Source organism: Sturnira hondurensis, unplaced genomic scaffold (genome assembly GCF_014824575.4).
Source record: "Sturnira hondurensis isolate 20B ecotype Veracruz unplaced genomic scaffold, ASM1482457v3 Scaffold0006413, whole genome shotgun sequence".
Taxonomy (NCBI): domain Eukaryota; kingdom Metazoa; phylum Chordata; class Mammalia; order Chiroptera; family Phyllostomidae; genus Sturnira; species Sturnira hondurensis.
In genome coordinates this window covers 17,029,150-17,051,274 of record NW_028079044.1, presented here as the reverse complement: position 1 = coordinate 17,051,274, position 22,125 = coordinate 17,029,150, and the positions used below count along the sequence as shown (strand labels likewise).

Sequence of the window (22,125 nt, the reverse complement as noted above, 5' to 3'; positions counted from 1 at the left end):
TTACACACAGACTCACCTACAGACATCTCTTCTGAGCTCCAGCATGGGGGCATGCCTTGAAAGGCAGTAGCATACTGGGAGAAACTGAAGTGTCTGGCATGAAGGCGAGTGGAAGCCATTGTCCCTTTTCTAAACCCTATCCCCACAGAGCTGGCAAGCTGGTGCCATCTCTGAGACTCCATCAATGTGGCTAACATTTTTCACCCACCTTGGAGATCCCCAGAGACTCTGCCCCACCCAACTTATGGGTCCACCCAAGCTGCTTTTCCACGTGAATGGCTGCTCTTGGCTCATGCTGCACAACTTCCTAAATTCTCTCAAACAAGCGACGGCTGGCTTCAGTGAGCCCCAGGCCCAGCACTAGCAGCAGCCAGCCCAGATTCACAGTGTGGGTGTGGCTTCACCTGGAAATCTTCAACCCAGCACAAGCAGTAGCCATGTCAGATTGATTTATAGCTCAGGCAGGGTGGCCCTGGAAAAAACACAGGTGGAGGCTAAACTTGGTTTACACCATCTGGGAAACCCCAGGGCCAGCACACCCAGTGGACAACCACAGACCATGTTAGAGCACCACCACCCTGCCCCCACACAGCTGATCCTCCACAGAGGGCAGTGGTTGGTGTTCAGTGGTCACAGCCAATCCTAGCAGCTGACTAGCCTGGGTAAATCCCTCCCACTCATCTGCCAATAGCAACCAAGGCCCCACAAGAGGAAAGTGTGCTCAGCCCACAAGAAGGGTGCACCTTGAGTGCCCAGCTTGGGTGATAGGAGAGACTGTGTCACTGGACCCTACAGGACACCTACTACATTAGGCTACATTACCGAGACACGGAGTCAAAGTAACTCTACCTAATACATAGAAACAGGGAGGCTACCAAAATGAAGAGACAAAGAAACATGGCCCAAATGAAAGAACAGATCAAAATTCCAGAAAAAGAGCTGAAGGAAATGGAAATAAACAATGTATCAGATGCAGAGTTCAAAACACTGGTCATAGGATGTTTAATGAACTTAGTGAGGACCTCAGCAGAGATCCAGTCAGAAACAAAGGATACACCAATCTAAATAAAGAACATTTCACAGGAAACAACAGTAGAGTGGATGACGCTGAGAATCAAATTAGTGATCTGGAACACAAGGAAGCAAAGACAACCAATCAGAACAACAAGAAGAAAAACGAATTAAAAAAGTGAGGATAGTATAAGCAGCTTCTGGGACAACTTCAAGAGGTCCAACATTCACATCATAGGGGTGCCAGAAGGAAAAGAGAAAGAGCAAGAAATTGGAAATCTATTTGAAACAATAGTGAAAGAAATTTTTTGGTGAAGGAAATTTCCTTCACCTTAATTTGGTGAAGGAAATAGACATGCAAGTTCAGGAAGCGCAGAGAGTCCCAGACAAGATGGATGCAAAGAAGCCCACTTCAAGTCACATCATAGTTAAAATGATAAAGGTTAAACATAAAGAGAGAATCTTAAAAGCAGCAGGAGAAAAGAACTTAGTTACTTTCAAGTGAGTTCCCACGAGACTATTAGACTATTAGCTGATTTTTCAAAAGAAACTTCGCAGGCTAGAAGGGATTGGCATGAAATATTCAAAGTCATGAAAAGCAGGGACCTACAGCCAAGATTGCTCTAGCCAGCAAAGCTATCATTTAGAATCAAAGGGCAGATAAAGAGCTTCCCAGACAAGAAAAAACTAACGGAGGTCATCATCACCAAACTATTACACTATGAAATGTTAAAGGGATTTATTTAAGAAAAAGAAGATAAAAACTATGAACAATAAAATTGTGAAAATACTTATCAACAATCGAATCTGAAAAAACAAACTAAGCAAGCAAGAAGAGCAGAGACAGAATCATGGATACAGTGTTTTGATGGTTGCCAGATGGGAGAGGGTTGGGGAATAGATGAAGAGGTGAGGAGATTAAGTAGTACAAACAGGTAGTTACAGAATAGCCATGGGGATGTACAGTACAGTATAAGAAACGGAGTAGCCAAAAAAAACTTACACACATGACCCATGGACATGAACAATGGTCAGGAGATTACCTGAGGGAGTGGGGGCTGCTGGGTGGAAGGGAGCAAAGGAGGGAAATTCAGGACAACTGGAATAGCATCATCAATGAAATATAATTTAAAAAATTAAAAGTTGTTGCACTTGATTTTGTTTTGTTGATCAGTTTAGGTGTGGGGAGGCTGGTCCAGGCATCAGGTGACTTGGGTGTATCCAAGAGCCCACCACTACCAACTAGGAACAGCTTTGAAAGGTCGAAGGGGCTTGGTAGTTTGGAAGTGAGAACTTGAGCTTTGGCATGGAATGAATGAGGAAATGGCCCAAACCACCCGCCACCCCCTGAGTGCCGTGGGTGTCACTAATTTTCTTCTGTAACTTGGAAGGCCTCACTTAAACTCTCTGGTGTTTAATTTACCAATTGGAAAATGGGAATAGGATGCTCAAAATGAAGTTATTAGTAATGATCTGAAGGTGATTTTATGTTGTGCATTTGCTTGTCTTTCTTCGATTTTTTGAAATAATGAAAATGTAAGCATATTATAAAATTTCAGTATTGTTTGATCTCTATACACCAACATTTCTTTAAGATTAAATTATTGCCTAGCTACGGCTGAATGTTCTCTACACATGGGGGTCATAGCAGAGGAAGCAATCCATTATTGACTCAAATCATAGCCAACATTCTCCCACAGCCCACGTTACTTCTCAATAAATTTGAGAGCTTCTTCCAGCAATAGAATTAAATTACATGGATACCTTTATTACTTTCATCCAACGCGTATTCCCTAGTCATCGTGATGAAAGAAATGCTTTTTGAAGTTAATGTCTGACAGGGAGTTAATGAGCTACATAGGAAAGTTCAGGAATGTGACCTAACCTGTCATCAACCTGAGAAACCACTGAAAGGGCACGATTAATCACATTTTCAAGAGTTGGTTTTCTTCAGTGTAATGAGGACCACAGAGAAGAAGTGACTGTTTTGAGTTAGACTGAATTAGATAGAAATGCCATAATTTTAAACAATGAATACAAAGGTTCAAATGCACACCTAATACCAAAGAAGGTCTTTTTTTAAAGTTTCGTATCTCTTATGTAAAATCAGCACACATGTAATAACACATTTAATTAATATGAACACAAGGTCTTCATTGTTTGTATTTAAAGTGTTTTAAATTTTTAAAATTTGGGTGTTATTAATGATTATGATAGAAATGTTAATAAGGATTCTTATGTTATAGATTTTTTATCTTGTTGATATGAACTTGCATTTGTTGGCTATAGTGTAAGTCACTTTTTCTTCACGAGTATTCATTTTCTCCAAGTCACGCGATCTAAATTCAAGTCACTGGAACAAACATGAACTGAGGAGTCCCAGGGAGCTCTGAGTGCCCTGGTAACACTTTCTCCTCCCCTCCTTCAGGACACTACAGGCCTCAGCTGCCCATAGACCAATCCAAGTCAGCGGCCACAAGTAGAGCTAAATATTTTCCATCAGGTTTATCCCATCATTCGTCTCATTCCTGTTTGTCTCAGTGAAGTTCAAGGTGCCAGGTCATTCATTTTCTGCCTAGTACCTTACGCTATGTGTTTGACATGTACACAAACCTGACTCGGTTTCTTACTCCTTCCCAACCCCAAATGCTTGCTCTCTGTAATCACAACCTGCAAAGTCCCCTAAATGCTCACTCTTCTCTGAAGAGCCCCATGATTGGCTCCTTCCTATCTCTACGAAAGGACGATGTCTCTACCCCTCCTGTCTCCTACCCCTCCTCTCCACCTCGCTCATTCTCCCTTAGGCAAATCTTGTTTGATGTTTCTGGAACTCCCCAAGCTCCTTCATGCCTTGTGGCCTTCCTACGTGTTACCTGCGTCGAGAATACACTCTCCCCAAATTGTCACATGGCCACTACCTTGCTTCACTCAGGTCTCTACTCAAACATCACCCCTCGGGGACACTTTCTAAAATAACCACCACCAGTCACACCCACCACCAGCAACCCACGCCCCACCACTCTCTATCTCTATTCTCTGCTTTATTTTTATAGCACTAACTACACCACTATTACAGTCTCTATTTTCTTGGCTTATTTGCTATTATCTCAATATAAGCTCTATTTGGGAAAACATTATCTTACACATTTCTGTGTCTTCAGTGCCAAGAATGATGTCTGCCACAGTTATAGCCATTAAACCGAAGGGATACCAAAACTCACCCTGGAATTATTTTCTGGAGGAAGGGCCCCTTGTAGTACAAGCTTCCCCCCACTAGGTGAGTGTTCTAGGAACCCATCTGTGTCAGTGTACCAGCTGGTGGTGTTGTGAGAGGCTGCGTGCAACTTCAGTGAATATTTTTGAAGACTCTCAGTGCATTTGCCCATGTAAGGATGGGTGATTTACCAGCATACCTGCCCACACCGAGCTGAGTGTTCAGCACTTTTTGACCAAAAACTGCATGACCCCCATGCCCCACCCTCCCTATTCACCTGATCTCACCCCAAATGATTTTTTTGTTTGTTTGTTTGTTTTTTGGTGAAAACTGTCCTCAAAGGGAAATGTTTTGCTGATGTGGAAGAGGTGAAACAAGAAAATGGCAGAAGCCCTAAAAACTAATGGGTTCATAAACTGTTTTGAGCAGTGGAAACTAAATGTCAACAGGTGCAATAGATGGAGAGTACTTTGAAGGTGACTGGAGTTTAAACATATAAAAATACACCATTTTATAAATAAATTCCACATTTTGGGGTCCCCCCTTGTATTTGTTGAATGAAAGAGTGAATGAATATTCTAGAGTTTCTAGAAAGCTGCAGGAAAAACTGTGTTTATATAAGTGTTGGAAACAGTAAATACTAGAAACCCAACTTGGAAGCCTCACAGCACAAATTTGCCCATGCAGGACTGTGACTTACCTCACACCAAGTGAGAAACCCATCAATCCAGCATTTCACAGCGTTACTTCTTCGCTGTTCTCCTTTTTGGGTCTCACTTACAAGCATCCTACAGAATCGGTATGCCAGCTGGGAAGGGCAACTGTTGGCTAGGGACGTCTGTTGATGATATTTTAGGAAGGGAATGACACCTCTGACTTCCAGGCAACGCCCTGCGCTTTCCTTGCCCCCCCCCCCCTGGCCCCCCCCCCCCCGCACCCGCCACGCCCACTCCAATTCCCTAATTTCTTCCTGGACGGGAAACAGAATCCCATTTCCAGTCGTCCAGGCACTCGGCGTCTGGGACTCACAGGAGAGAAGAGTCTGTATGCTGGTGGACCGGTGGAAGACTTCGTTACCCAAAGAACCACTTGGAGAACAGCGATGCGACACCCAGGCTTATCACACACTGGTCACAGGGACCTCCAGGACTGCATTATCCAATCTTGCCCCGCGTACCAGCCCCCTCCTACTACCAAACCGTCTTCCTCACTGTAGGACGGATGCGTTAAGGGACATTGTTAGGCGAGTGAGTGTGAATCTGCTTGCTAACACAACTTACCACTTTCCCCAGAAGATCACAGTATTGTCTCCCCATGAGCCTTGGCTCGGGGCGACACTGCAGCCAGAGCCTGAGGGAGCCCGGTCGTAAGGAATGTCTTGAGCACATTACATAGACTCCAGGTTTCCGTGGGGCAAAGTGAAAGTCTGAAGACAGAGCAATGCAGGCTAGAGAGCTCGCTCTGACTTGAATGTGGGTGCAGCCGCAGTCCCAACTTCCAGTGATGGAGTGAGAGTCCAGGAAAACTCTCCCAACCCTGATGGAAGCGCCGCCTGGCAAACCCTTCCTGACTGATCACTCCGCCTGCGTTCTCTCTGCGCCACAGCCCCGCAGCCTGGTCATTCCGCCTGCCTCGGCTGCAGCTCCAAGGTTGTCCTGGAAACAAGAGACACGAAGCATGGAGGTGGTCTCCACATATTTTTGACTGACCATGGCGGGAGCAGGACATTTTGAGCATGCACCAGCATATTTCTTTATATCAAGTATTTATGTAAATACTTGGCATAAAGTATTTCCAGTCACCATTATATAAATAAATTATATGCATTCTAAAATAAAAACAAGATTAAAATTTTAAAAGGATGAGGTCAACTTGAAATAATCAATATTTTTAACAAGGGATTCTTTTGTTTTCAGGTTAACTAAGCTAGAGCTATGCATCATCTTTTATAATTTAAGGAATCATCCCCACGTTTTCCTTAATTTTGTTCTAAGATTTAAATTTTTTTCAAACACAGAAAATAGTTAAAATAATAGTATAATGAGTATTCTGTCACTCACCAACTAAGTTAAACATTAATTAACATTTTTGCCATATTTGCATTATCTGTGTATATGTGCATACGTGGAACCAAATGAAAGTAAGATAAAAAATATTATTCTACTTCAACTAGAAACAGTTCAGCTTCTGTCTTCTACAATTAAGAACATTCTCCCTAAGAATCAATATACTTTTATTATTGTCCAGGAAATGAACAATAATTTCCTAACATCATCTAATATTCGGTTCATATTCAAATTTCTCCCATAATCTTAAAAGTATTTTTATAGTTGCTTTTTCCCCAAACAAGGATCAAATCAAGATTCATACATTGTATGTAGTAGTGACAAATTTTTATTCTCTTTAAGTCTAGAGGGGTCCCCATTTATCTTTTTAGAACATTGTCTTTTTTTCAGGAGACCAGGCAGAATGGCTTGCATTTTGCATTTATCTGATTATTTCATTGTGGTGTGGCTTGCCATGTGCCCCTGTCTGCTGTATTTCTTGTTTCCTGGGAGTTAGATTCAAAGGCTTGATTCAATTCAGTGAAACACTTTGGGCAAGAACATTCACTGCCTTTGGAGGAGCACAAAGTCAGGACGTCCCACTCTTGAGAGGTGACCTTGACATCTCCAACGTAAACTTACGTTTTCTCACTTGTAAGTTATCTGTGGGATGTTATTTTACAAAGTCTGTTGATGATTCTTGTCTGAATAAACTATGACTCTGAGGGGTTAGAAAATGGTGTTTTCCTCATCCTCTCTTTCCTTCTCTGTGTACGAGCTGGTGCTCCATGGCAAAAACACTTCCCTCACTACTGAGGGTGAGACCCGGTTCTTCCCCAAAGGCAGGATATATGTTCCTTTAAGATTTCCAGAGTAAGGAGCTGGCAAAAATCAGGGTTTTTTTTCTTACTTTTGCTTTAAAAAATTAGTAGTAGTAGTATCTACTGCTACTGGTATGTACTCGTAGATGTTTATTTACTGTTTGATGATAAGTCGGAGTAACTATTTTTTTTTCACTCCTGACTGCTTAAAACTAGAACTTAAATCCCTAAAAACAAACTAAGTAGATGCTGGAGCAGCACTGCGCACACTGGGGTGAAAAGACCTGCTGGACCTTTTTTCCTTTAAGAAGTCCCGCACACGTCTGAGCTCAGGAGGCACTGAAACAGCCCCTGTAAAACTGAGTCAACGTGCAGGCTCATGACTTGGCAACATGCCAGAAATTCATGTTGCGACGTTGTATCTTAAAAAGGTAAACACTAACTTTTCAACATTTCGGTTTCAGTCTGACTCCTTAATTACTGACTTTTGGAGCAAAGAGAAAAAGAAAGACCAGACAGTGAACAACTAACCTTTCCTTAATTAACATGAAAACTGTAGTATTGATTACATAGCCCAACCATAATTTACAGTGTAGTGTAATAATTTATTTTTTCTTTTTGCTGGGTGTAACCAACAATCGACCTTGACCAGCTCAAGGGCAATAAAGGCAGATCCTGGGGTAGTTTGGTGAAAGGGGAGGCTGACCAGTCACGACGTATCTGAAGCATCAGCCATGGAGGTTCGGGCAGCGGGCCTCCAGAGTGCCAGTGTCAACTGCCCCTGTGCGGCCACTCCTGTGGGTCCCCATGCCGAGCAGGGGGGAGTCAGGCTCACCCCACTGAGGTCACAGAGGTCGGATCGTGGAGCCAGGGCCTGGCCCAAGAGGTCCACTCCCGGGAATGGTCTCGTGGTGAATGGGCAGCGTCCACCAGGGAAACGTGGAAAGTTCTTTAAAATGAACTGGGGGTGGTTGTCAGTGGCATGGGGATGTGTTGAGCGGAGCTGCAGGGATTCCACCAACGTCGTGTCATCGTTCACACAGGAGTGATATCCCTGTTTTGTTGAAATGACATGTCTTAGGTGAAGTGCTATCACTTTTACTGGTTTGGGGGATGACAGCAAGGTGCCAGTTTGAAAAACAAAGGTTAGGGATGTGTTGCGACCCTCCAAGGCCGACCAGGTTCATGGTATTCAGGCAGATGGAAAAATATTAACAGAGCCTTTGGGATGTCTGGCATGCCTTTACTCATGGGTGGGCAGGCCACGCATGCTGCAAGCTGCGTCTGTCTGCATGTCTCTGCATGACATATGCCATAGCCCTTGCTCCCCGGTGTGGCACCTGTTCCCTTGTGTGTGTCTCTCGATGTCTCCCTAGTCAGAAGCCCCTACTTGTTTAAGTATAGAAGGGAACAAAGCTGGAAAAATGCCAGAACATTACATAATGTAATTCTGCACATGCCAGCCCACTCTGTTATGGGAACAGTTTATTGGACCCAGTGTCAAGGCTGTGAGAACACAGGTTATCAGGCCCTCCAAGGCTGTGGGAACACTGCTCCCCTTAGTTACCCAGGCACCTGGGTGAGGAAGCCAGACTGCTTCCACTTACCCTTCAGGGGAGAACAAACACGTGTCCTTGACTAGGGAATGTTTACATAACTGTCCAGACTGCTAATTCCAGACACTTATTTATTTCACATGCCTGTAAATCTGCCAAGTCTCAAAAGGGCCATCTCTTTGTCAGGTGGCATGGTGGTTATGTAAGCACGTGTGGCTGATTGGTGCCATCTTGAGATGTCAACCGCAAATTAGAAATAACAAGGGCTACATCTAAGAAGAAAAGGGCAGTAGATTGCTCTGCGGCTATTGATCAGACACACCTGCACTTAGTCACCAACACCGTCCAAGGCAGGTGGTCTCCCCAGCATGTCATGCTTGGCCAGAGTGCTGGGCACATAGTTTGCTTAATCTCAGCTTGGAAGAGTAAAATCTCTCTTTCAACACAAAGGGGATGCATTTTAATGCTATACTTCTGTAAGTTATACAGCATTGACACAATCAGGGAATATTCTGGACCTCCCACTTGAGCACCGACTGGGGCGGGGATTGTTCAGAGTCACCATTAGCTCTTGTTCTTCAGCCTGCGTTTCCGCATCCACGGGGCAGCGCCACGAGGTGAAAGCCTCCTGGCTTTTCACCCTGCCCTGCTGTCATACTGTGCATAGAAAAGTGATGACTGGGTGTTCACCTGCTGACCTAACGACGATGACAGTGGAGGCATCCAAGCACCAAGACCTCCAGAGGAACCCAGAGCACTCAGGGTTCACAACAGAGGCTGACCCTGGAGAAGTCCAGGGACCCAGGTGAAGGAGAGAAGATTCCTTTGGAGGAAACAGTGAAGATGCAGTTCTTGCTGGTTCATCTTGTCTTTCCTTCTAATGATCCTCCACCTCCCACTTTCCCAAAGTCCTCACCCAACAGGCCTTACAGGGTTATCTTGGTAAGTGCTCGACACCTGGAGAAAACTGGGGAAGTTCAGCCTTTACTTTGTTTTCTAAAAGTGTTCGCTCCCTCAGATTTGGACTAGAGAATTCACTGCCTCACACCCATGACATGTGGTATGCCTTGAATCCACACAATCTCTTGTGTTTTTACCAGTTAAGTGGTTTTCTCGAATACATTCCTGTTATAAGACTCAGGCAATACATTAGTATGTGGATTAAATTTGGCAGTCCACCCTTCCACCCTTTATTCCCTCTCCTTCCCATACCCATTTCCATTCTCCTAGGTAAGTGTTGTACTGTGAACAGTTATCTGTATCCTGGTCTTTTTCTATTAATATTAAATATATACAGGTACTCCTTATTAGCATAAGTACCATCATAGTGAGTTTATTATTCAATGAGTTCCTTTTTTGAAATAGCATTTCTTGGAGAGCTTTCTATATCACTACATAAATCAATTCCATTCTTTTTAATGGCTGCATAATATTCCATAATTTGGCTGACACAGAACTATTTAACCAGGTCTCTATTGCTGGAAATGTGGGTCCTTCGTTTTTGTTTTTCTTTCCTAATTGCAGAGAGAACTACAGTGGGCTTGTTAGTATAGATATCTTCACACTCAGACACAAATGTTTCTGTGGGATGGTTTCCTGAAACAGGAAGAGCTGGGTCAAAGGGCATGTGCCTTAAATACTTACAGTCATGGCTCAATTGTCTTCCAGAAAGTCTTGATCAATGAATTCTTTTTTTTAAAGATTTCTTTTTCTTTTATTAAAGATTTTATTTATTTATCTTTAGAGGGGAAGGGAAGGAGAGAGAGAAATGTATGGTTGCCTCTCGTGGGTTCCCTGCCGGGAACTGGCCTGTGCTCTGACTGGGAATCAAACCGTGATTGTGTGGTTCGCAGGCCTGCGTTCAATCCACTGAGCTACACCAGCCAGGAATGAACTCTTCTTTGTTATCACTGAAAGTGTTCAATATTTGAGATTTCAAAACTTGACAGTCGAGAACTACACCGTCGTTTTAATTTGCACCTGTGCACAAGCAAGGTTGAGTTTTCACATACACACTGGCGACCTGTGTCTTCTGAAAATTGCCTGTTTATATCTCTCGCCCGTTTTTTAAATGTCATCTGTAGGAGTTTTCTCTGTGCGCACATCACACGTGCAGCAAATATTTTCACACTGTGTGGTCACTCTGTTAAAACAAGTTTCTCATTTGCATGAGTAAAATGTGGCCTTTCTTTGGTCATTGACTGTGAGGTACAGATCCTGCCCAGAGGGGCCTTCCTCTGCCTGAGATGAGAGAAGTGCTGTAGGTTCCCGTCCCATATTCTATCTTCCCTCAGGGGTCTTCTTTAATTTTTTAAAATTTTGTTTTTCAGAATCTGAGACAAATAATTTCTTCAACTTGTCCCCATGTGTTTAAAATCATACTTTCATCATAAATTAAATTCACATATATAACTGCATCTGTCTTCAGTCCCTGTTCTGTTTTATTCATCTATTTGTTTTTTCCCGTATCGTTGCCATAATTTTTTTTAAAAAGTATGTGTAGCTTTGTTTTTTTGATATACACATTTTCATGAGTAGTAAAGTGTCCCCATTATTTTTGTTCAAAAATTATTTATTTGTATAATACATTTTTTCTTTAAAATTCATTTTAGAATTGAAAACTTATAAAAACTTTAGATTGTAAAACGATAATGAATCTATCTGAGGTTTTAATTGAGATTGCACTGAATTTATAGATTAATCTAAGGAGAATTTATCTTTCTTTTTTTACTATATTGTAGTTTATAAAATTGTATATGTTTAGGGTACATAATGTGAAAATTTGATATGTGTACATTGTGAAGTGATCACTGCAGCCAAGCCAATTAACATGTATTTCAGCATTGTATTTTTCTACCTAGAAATACACTGTGCATCTCCATTTGTGCAAGCCTCTCATGGCTTTTACATTTGTAATACATCACGTGTAACACTCAGCGTCTGGTATCCAGTGAGAGTGGATTTTGAATACTTTCCATTTCCTCTATAGTTACTGATCTGTTCAGACTTTAAAAACATATTTTAAAGTACATTTTGGGAAATTATATTTTTATGGGAAGTACAAATATACTTTTATTATATTTATCTATATTTACAAAATCATTGACATAAAGTTGTACATGTCCCCTTACATTGGATTTATAGTTCTAATCTTTTTCATTTCTAATGTCTTTTTTAAAAGTATTTATTTTATCAATGATGTAACATAATCTATTTTTGTCTTGATCAAGTTTACTGCTTTTAAAAATATTTTATTCAAAATTTTATTCTTTCCTGTTTTTCTTGGGTATATTTTGATGTTTTTGTCTAGCTTCTTGGGTTACTTAGTTCATCTATCTATAGCCTTTTTCCTAATCTACACAATACATTTAGGACCATATAGTATTATCCTCCTTCAAGGACGTCTTACTTGATATGTAACATAATACTCTCACTGTTCCTTACGTCTATACAGTTTACAATTTCAACCTTTTCCTTCTATTTAGAAGGATGCTTTTAATCTGTTCAAGATAGTTCAAAATTCCACACTGGTCAGATTTGTTTTGTGGGGCACAGAATATCATTCCCTCTGTGGGAAACATTTTTCTTCTATAGTCTTATTGAATCTATTTTTGGTATCCATTTGGTACCAATTTCCCCAGGTTTCAAAGAGTAAAAGTATGAAATGAAATGCAAAGCTTGTATCTAGGATACTAGAAAAATAAAAGCTATTATATGATGGCTGTCATCTTTTAAGGCCTGGTTCTGCTTGAAGAATTACTTCAACAGCATTGAAAAGAGGCATGCTTTTCCACCCATGATGTAATTTGCCTGCTGATACTTGCATAGTTCTCAATAAAGACAGAATCTTTGGAAAGCAGAAAAAGAAAAGACCAAAGTTTTGTGCGACCTATGGCTTTTTATAACCAACATACAAAGTACATGAAAAATATCAATTACTTCTCTTTAACTCTGTCCACTTTCCATTTCTGGATGCTTTAAATAGGATAGAAAAAGCAAGGTGACAACACAAATTCCACACCCTACACTGAAGGCTGACATTTCAGTGTTTCATTTGCAATGGGTCAATAGTAAAGTCTTAACTATCGAAAGGAAAACAATTATCACTGAAGTGCCTCCTTAGTTCTTAAATGTTTTTCCGTAAAGAAAGAGTAAACATGAGCCATGTATTACTGCAGAAGACAATTATTTTTTTCTTCTCATAAACGTTTTTGCTTCTTTCAAAAGCTCTTCCACATCTTCCTTCTCTTCATCCTTTCCGGGCTCCCAGTCAGAGTCTTCATCTGTTGGCTCATAGTCTTCTTCCTCATCATCTATAAAGCTGTCGTTCAGGCCGTGCTCACTGAGTTGCCCGTCGTCTTCCTCTGTAATGCTTCTGCCTGGAAAACAGAAGTTTGGTACCCAAAACATGAATTGCCACTCACCCTGGGACTAGAGATGGCTAACTGTAAAATATCCTTCTCCATCAAGAAAAATAATTTTACTTAACACATAGCAAATCACTAAACTTCTAAAAATGGGACTAAAATGACCATATGTTATTTATTATTTCTAGCTTCCCTTACTATGAGGCTCCTGAGACTAAAATGTCCCATGAGGTTCATAGTAATGGTTTCTTCATGATATCGTAATCATATCTAGGCTACCCTACGTTCTGGGATGGTAGAATGTATTTCTGTCCCAGTTATTCACTGCCCTTCCGGGTGATACGATTATAGTTCTCCACCCCCAATGACACCAGACTTGGCCAAAAAAAAAAAAAAAAGTGAGTGAAAGTGGTGTGTGCCCTTCCAAGTTGAAGCTTTCAGAGAATTTCTGGGGTTCTGCTATTGTTATTTCCTCTCTATTGTGGAACAGTGTGTCCCAGACAGCGGCTGGTTCCTCAGCCTGAACTCTGAGCGGGCCAAGGCCACGGCCAACATGCAGATGGGACATGAGAAGAAATATATCACATTTTTGTGTAAGACACTGACATTGGGGATTATCATGCAAACCTAGCACAATCTGACTGACACACAAGGACTGTGATCACATGAGAAGATATAAGCTTACATACTTTGGAAGTTAAGTTTATAAATCTATGATATTCTACAGTTCACCCTAAAAGTGAGATTATTATGGAGATAGCTATTAGAATTTATAGATTTTTAATTATTATTACAATACTAGAATTCTTCTGTCTCCATATAAATTTCTTCCCTTACCCCTCTCTGTTTTATATTCTCTCCACAGTGAGCAACAGAGTTGGTTTAGAATAAGGCAGTGAAGGACACTGGGGTGATGAAAAGCATTTAAGAAACAAGTAGGGCGATTTTATCTGGAAATCTTTTGAGTGGCAAAGGGCCACCCCTGTGATGACAATGTCTGTGTGTATAACCAATGTCAGCCCAATCAAGAGTTTTCTTTCATTTAATTTCTTAGCATATTTACAAGACAAATATATATTAGGCTGAAACAACTTCAGGTTGTCCTTCCATTTTATTGGGTGTTTCTTCTTGGTCTCCTTTGTTGGGATCTTCCTTATCTTCCCAACCCCTCATTTTGGAGGACCCAAGTTTCAGGCTAGATGAGTCCATCCAGGCTTATATCCTAAATTTACAAATTTAATATTTTAAAAGATGCTTTATTCACTTAAATTTAGAGAGAGGGGACAGGAGAAACAGAGGGAGAGAAACACTGATCAATGCACCCGGACCAGAGACTGAACTTGCAATGCAGGCATGTGCGCTGGCTGGGAATCGAACCGGCAAGCCTTCGCTTTGCGGAACAACACCCAGCTAACTGAGCCACACTGGTCAGAGCTCACAAATTTAATCTTAAGCCCTGACTATTACCTGAATTCCAGACTCACATTTATCTGACTATGTATTATTGCTTCTTGGATGACTAACAGCCATCTGAAACCTGACATTTCCAGAACACAGCTCTTGAGTTGCTTCACCCAAATGTAGTCAATCTCTTACCAGTCTTAGTATATGACTTATCCAACTTTCCAGTTGTTTAGGCAAGAAACCTTAGGTCATCCTTGAATATCCCCCACTGGAAACCCAACATCCAATACGTCAAGAGATCCTGTTGGCTCTACCATCAAAATATATCCACTACTTCTCACCACATCCATTCCAGCACCTTAGTCCCAATGCGGCGATGATCTTCCTGGCCTATTCCAATACCCTCCTAACTGGTTTCCCTGCTTCCACTCTTGTCTGTTCTTTACAAAGGAGCCCCCGCCCCCCCCAAAGAAGCCCTTCCAATAGCTTTCCATCTCACTCTGAATAAAATCTTAAAGTCCTTACTTGTAGAACTGTGCCTCCAAGACACTAGAGAACTGGCCTACTGATAGCCTTTCTAATCTCATCTGCCACCCTTCTTCTCTCTGTTCATTTCTACCCTCTCTTTGCTGCTCCTTGAATAGTTCAAGCACGATTGCCTCCAGGGCTTCTGAAGTCACATTCCCGCTGCCTGGCACACTCTTCCCTCAGATGATCACAAGGCCTCTTGTCCTTCACCTACAATGTTTGTAATTTTCTTGATGCTGATTATTGTTGTTCTTACATGGTTGCCCATACCTCTCACCCAAGACAGTCTTTTTTTTTAAGTGTCTCTTTTGACTTTTTTAAAGTATATTTTCTTAATTATGCTATTACAGTTGTCCCGATTTTTCTCCCTTTGACATCCTCAGCCTGGCACTCCCATTCCCTCCAGGCACCGCCCCTTTGTTCATGCCCGTGTTCATGCCCGTGTTCATGCCCAGTGGCGTTGCCATTTCCTATACTGTGCTTAACATCCCCCTCTTTTTACCTACCAGTTATGCTCCTTGATCCCGGCACCATTTCTCCCTTTTTCCCCTTCCCCATCCCAGCTGATGACCCTCCAAATGATCTCCATATTTATGGGTCTGTTCCTCTTCTAGGTGTCTGCTTAGTGTGTTTTTGGTTTTTAGGTCCAGCTGTTTAGAGTTGTGAGTTTATTGTCATTGAAATATTCACAGTTTTTATCTTTTTTTCTTAAATAAGACCCTTTAACATCTCATATAATAAGGGCTTGGTGATGATGAAGTCCTTTAGCTTTACCTTGTCTAAGAAGCACTTTATCTGCTCTTCAATTAGCTTTGCTGGATAGAGTAATCTAGGTTGTGGGTCCTTGCTTTTCACTTAAATAGCATGATTTAAGAGAAAGAAAATAAACTCAAGGAGAACCAGTCACCTTGATTTAGAAAAAACAAGCTTGCTTCTGACTGCTCAGGCACAGTCTACAGTTATACTTCAAATAAGCTAATGGTAGTATCAGAAGGTGTTTTATATATTGGCTATTTTAATGGCATCACACTAGTTCTGTGGAAATCTATTGGAAGTTAAAAGAACATGAATGTGTAAATGTAAACATCAAGTGTAAATGATGATTTGATAGATATAAACAATTTTTTAAAGAAGCAAATGGTATTTTTCTGATTAATATGGCCTTGTGTGATGCGTGCACTTTATATGTGGTATGCAAGTTGACAGCTGCCTCCTGGCAGATTTGTTGCTTAACATTGATAATTCCTCGGGTTTTATTTTCCTTTTTTTCTGCAGTAAATCTTAAGACTAACTAGAGCAGCAATTTTCAACTGGCATGTCACAAAAAAATTTAAAACATGCAATGACTGATTATTTAGTCAGGACACTGACCTCTTTCACCTTAGATTGTCAAGTTTAAAAAAAACGACAACAGCCAACACAACAACAGCCGTCCAATGTGAATGAATCAAAATTGTATCTATTTTTGTCAGATCAGCAAAGAATATATATGTTTTTGGTATGCCACAGAATTTTAGTAATTAGTTTATGTGCAATGAGGACAAAAAAGGTTTAAAATCACCGAACTAGGGTATTAATTTTCATTACATAAAAAATATTTAGGCCCATATCTCTAAAGATACATATTTACTACACACTACGAGAATAAGCAGCTTTTTAAATGCTTCATTTAACAAGTAAAGACTCATCTTTCTAGCGTACCAAGCTGCTAGTTGGATTACCATATCTTAGCTTTGAAAAAGCAGTTTGTGCAATTCTGATCTACTGTGTTATACATGAAGTTTATTTCTTTTTAAAAAATACTATTGGCCTAGTCTATTTCATATTCTAAAGCCTCTTAGTTTTCTCCACACTAAGTAGCAGTTTGTACAATAATATTTTAAGTTCTGCTAACCTTTCTTAAGAGTGTTCTTTTTATATCTTTTGGGTTTTACTGGTGAAGAAAAAAAATATATATAAGTACATGTGTACATACAATTGCAGAATAGAGAAGTTTTAAAATTACTATTAGTATAACATTCCAAATTTTCAACCATGAATGGTACTGATCACGTACAATAATAATGCATATTACATAATAATAAGAGCCAGAAAGAATGTCTCCAATAATCAGGTGATAAAATGCTGGAGATAATTTATTTTAAATGCCATCAATAGGTAAGATAGCTAAAACACACACACACACACACACATATATAATAAAGATTTCCTGGCACTGATTACTCTTGTGTTCAATATCTTGTGCCAAAACCACAGCACTTAGTAAAAGTATGCAAAGCTAGCAAAATTTTAAACCAATTAGATACACAAGGAGCTTAAAGGATGAGAGCAATCACGCCTACCAAAACAGAACACGCTACATAAATTGTGACATATGTGGAAGAACCTTATGGACTAAAATGTTTTAGGAGTGCTACAAATTAGAAATTAAATAAAAGAGTTTAAAGTAGTTATTCTACCATGAAACACTATAGTCCTTGGTATATGGTATTATATTAAATTATGTTGTCTCATTATGTGGTTATGATACCCCACTCCAGTGTTTAAATTTTAAAAAACCTACGCAGTCCTTCCTTCTGATCTTGGTTACACATAAACATCATCCCCAGTCTTCCAACAATTTGTACTATAACCCTGAGTCATCCCTATTCCCTCAGTTGGCAAATCTTATTGATTCTTGCTTCAAAATCTCACTTTCACCCAAACCCACCTTTGCGTGCTCATGGTGGCCTAGTTCTGGCCCTTTATTCAACGACCTAACGAATTCGCAGGCTTCTCCCGCACTCACTCAGACTGTTCGGCATCATTGGCTTCCCTTTGGTAAAATATGAGCTCACCATTGTTTGACGGTGCATCCACCACCGTGTTCTAGCCTTGGAGAGCTTCCTTCCGCTGCACAATCCGGCCTCCATACGTCCTTTTAGCATCACCCACAGCGACTGCAGAGGCTCCATGTCCGTTAAACCAATCCACTTGCTGACTCTAGACACAGCTTACCATCTTAGACCTTGATGTCCTCGACTGATCTATTTCTTCACTTTGTCCGGGATGCCCTAAACCCACCCACCACTAGCTCTGACACAAAGAGGACAGAATTCCTACCGCCTTAAAGACCAACTTAACTTAACCTCCCCACCCCTAGTGTAGCCTGATGACCCCAGCACCAAGGGCTCTTCCTCTTGGCTCCCGGGTTTTACCCGGCAGAGGTGTCCAAACTTTGGGCGCCCCTGGGCCACACCGGAGGAAAAAGTATTGCTTTGGGTCACACGTTAAATACACAAACACTAACGGAAAAAAAATCTCCTAATGTTTTAAGTAAATTACAATTCTGTAGTGAGCTGCACTCATAGCCATCCCAGGCTGCATGTGGCCTACAGGTCATGGGTTGGACACCCCTGTTAGAGCATCTCACGCCAAACAGGTGCGGCTCTACCTGTTTTCCTGTCTCTCTGTAACTCTGCTCACTTGTCAGACACATAATGTGTGTGTGAGTAAATGTGCCAGTACATAGATAAGATTAAGATCTTGGGTAATATTAGACTTTAAGGATTTTGGAAACAAGTATGTGTCAGATATTGCTAATTAAAAAATATGAGACCTTAAGACTTAAATTAATATTTGAAATACTCCAGAGGCCTTAATTCATAGGTTTTAGAGTAGGAAGAGATGTTCCAGTTATACTGACACGTAACAACCCTTGAAAGTACATGAAGAAATAAAGTTAAACTGCTATGTAACACTATCTGTACTTAAAAAAAACTGTCCTTCCAATGAAATAAAATGATTTTCTTAAAAAATTGTTCTAAAAATATGTTCTTCATACAGAAGATACCCCAAAGAGACTTTTCAGAGTTCGGTATTTTTAACTGTGCTGTGTGACTCACATTGACAGTGTTTAGGAGAGCAGTTCCCACGTCTGGGAAGACTCACAGGTGTGTCAATGTTCTTTTCATGAAACTGCTAAACCTCACTAATAAAATGTATTTGAATCAATATTATTACAGTGGTGCCGGGAAGGAAGTGAACAACCATAAATGCTACATCATTAAACACAGCCTCGGTCAAAAAGCCTAACACGTAACACGTAGCCTCCACGCACACTAGCTCAGATGACGTGAGTACACTGGTGTCTGGGTTACTAAGGTTGAAAGCGCGTTTCAGTCAGAAACATCCAGGGGAGTTTCCAATGGTGAAGTTAATCACTTTATCACTTAGCTGGTTGTTTATACACATACACATGCACGTGGGCAGAGCCTGGATAGTATGCACTTCATTCGCTCACTCTGGGCAGAAATATCCTGTGCTGAGCTGGCCTCTGCCAATGATACAAAGAAGCCAGACATTGTTAGAGGGAAAGAAGTAATAGAGTTCAGAAGTAGGAGAAACAGAAGGTAAAACAGACTGAGGTAAACAGGACTGAAGAACAGGTGAGACTGCTTGGCTAGACTATTCCCGCTCCCCCTCCTCCCCCTAAACCTCCAGTTCCCACTGGGGGTCCCTGTGGTGCTTCAAGGAGGTGACTCTACCCTGGTTCCAGGCTGGTACACACTCATCAGTGGCCATAGTGAATGGTTCAAAAGAACACAATCTAAGCCAGTAAAAAAAGTGAATTTTATGGTTTTTTCCTAGGTATACTTGGAGTTCGAATTGTTCATTCTCTCTCTGTCTCCTCAGATATAGAAGTCGGTACTTATCGACACACTGACTGAGGGTGGGGAGAGACGCCGGTGTCAGGATGGTAATGACCCCTCTGAAGACAGCACGATGGGAGGAAATTGGGTCACTGGTGACATTACTGACAATATTAATCAGCCAAAGCATAAATTATGTCTAAATGCAGCCCTGTTTTTGGACTTTTCAATTAGAGTCGTTAGTAAGTTCTCTTTACCATTTAGACCAACTTGAAATTTTGTTTTCAGGTACTTATAAAAGAAAATAATCCTAACAGATGCAAGAACAGATTGTATATTGTTATATAATGAATATTGTTTTACAATGACTGTAGAAAACATTTGCTATATTAAAATTATATTTTTAATCAAAGAAAAATCATTAAAATGAGCAATGCAACAAAAGCACAGAAGAAATTTTGAGAAGAAAATCCTAACAACTAGAAACTGTAATTAGGTTGAATAGGAAATTCATTTGAAGGTTTCATTTTCAATTTCCTGAAATAAAATGACTCACCTGGAAGTGTACTGTGTTTGTATTCTACCTTGTGCTGAGGATTCTTCCTGGAAAAAAAAACAAAAAACAAAGAAAAGAAGCCAAAAATAAGATCTAGCTTTCTAGTCACTAAAAATTAACGACAATTTTAATTTAACTGGAATATTCACTAAATTGCACAGAAAAATTAAACCCCAATAGGCCTCTGGTTGGAAAGCATTCGCCCTCTCTCGGTTGTTGACTGTGACTACCGTCCTGTGCAAAGTGTCTGCTTTTCCATTTCAGCGTTCACTGATGCTGGGCATGTTTCTAGATGAAAAGACAGAGTGAAAAAACAAACAAAGTTCTTTCCCCATGACTTACACTCCACAGGAAGACAGTATGAGACAGAGAAAATGCTCCTAAAGTGAAATATATTTTATTTCTAAGGTGTTAATGTCATATATTACATACACAAAAATACAATGTAGATAGTATATAAAATATAAAGCACAAAATATCAAATATGTGTGTTGGCTGTATAATATCTAAAAGGATACTTTTAAGGCTTTCCTTGAATCTGAAGATAAAAGCATTTAAGTCATGCTTCTCCAAAGAACACCGATCAATTTTTATGAAAAAACAGGAAAGTTGGTTGGTGTTGAGAAATTATTGTAACATATTCCAAAGTCAAACAGAAACTACTGTTTGATATCTACTTATTATTCTATAAACTTAGAATTCCTTCCATCATTTTATCAGTTAAACAAATGTTTGGGCACACTATACGTGTATACACAGGACATTCTCCAGATAGTGCAAACTGCGTAAGCAGCAAAAATCCAAAGCAGTAACTGGCTGATCAGCATCCACCTGATGGACACCCACCTCTCAGAGGGACCTGATAAAGGAGAGCTGGGTGTGCTGACAAGAGACACGCGCTGAGGTGCACAGTTCACGTGAAGCTGTTGTGACGATGAGTGAGGAACGCACAGTAAGGCCTTATTCATGGCAGGAGGTAAGTAACTAATGTTAGCCACTCATTCATTCATCATTGGGTCAAGAAATAGTCACAGGACACTTATTACATGCCAGGCCCTGTGTCAGGGGTCAGTGACAATTCTTGTTGCTAATACCTCTTCTTTATCGGTAACTTGTTCAATATGAGCACTAAACACAGTAAGAGAGTACAACCACCAGTTAATTAGGGTCATAACTCAATCTATCAAAGATTGTGTGCTTGGCACAATCAACCCAACTTTGACTTTTTGAAGGAAAAGAAACTTCGAAGTTGAGAGAAACAAACTGGACAGCTGAACTGTGATGAGGAGAGCGGCAATGAACAAAGCTGTAGGACGGTCGGTGGGACAATGTTTCCTTACCAAACATGCTGGTGCAGGCAGGTCAGTTGTTTGTTTAACTCGGTCTTTACTAAAGTGCAATTAATGCTGGACGTGGGGGAGGAGGAACAGAGGATGAGAGGCAGGAATACCAAAAGTAGTCTTCATCAGTAACGTAGGAAGAAGTCGCTGGTCATTTGAGATTATTTTTAAAACTGGTGACCTTTTATTTTTCAGACAAATTCAAACCTACTGGAAAGTGGTAAGAGGGTACCCTGAAATCCCACATACCTTCACTAAGATTCTTCAAGTGTTAACATTCTACACAGAATTCTCATTATTATCTGTTTATAGTCATCTGGGATTTAAAAGCTTTCTCTCCTTTTTAATACATGTTTGCTGCAGGTTCCAAGCAGTCCTATCTTTTCCTGCTTTGCCCTTAACATAGCAGGGTTATTGAAAAGTTAAATAAGACCAGGGCCTTAACTGGTTGCTATGGGAATCTCCTTCAAAAGCTGCTTTAGAAACTGTTAAGTAACTAAATGTCAAGCTTTAAAAACAAGCACAGAAATGGAACCAGGGGAGCCAACAGAGACCAGTACCACTTCTGCACCAAATAGCAATTAAAAGACTGCTGACATCAGTTGTCAGGCTTGAGAGGCTGAAAGGGAGAGTAACTTGAAGAAGGCAAGTG

At 40.6% G+C, this 22,125-nt stretch overlaps 1 protein-coding gene across 2 annotated transcripts in view; it reads right to left on the bottom strand.

Moving 5' to 3' along the window:
- Positions 1-10,510: 10,510 nt before the first annotated feature.
- APLF (aprataxin and PNKP like factor) overlaps positions 10,511-22,125 on the bottom strand; it is a 97,737-nt gene continuing 86,122 nt past the window's right edge. For both annotated transcript variants that reach the window (XM_037048082.1, XM_037048083.1), the window contains exons 9-10: positions 20,134-20,180; positions 10,511-13,026 (exon numbers count right to left, since the gene is read on the bottom strand). In XM_037048082.1, the coding sequence (XP_036903977.1) occupies positions 12,833-13,026; positions 20,134-20,180 (241 nt within the window). In that variant the 3' untranslated portion in view covers positions 10,511-12,832. The remainder of the gene's footprint in view (positions 13,027-20,133; positions 20,181-22,125) is intronic.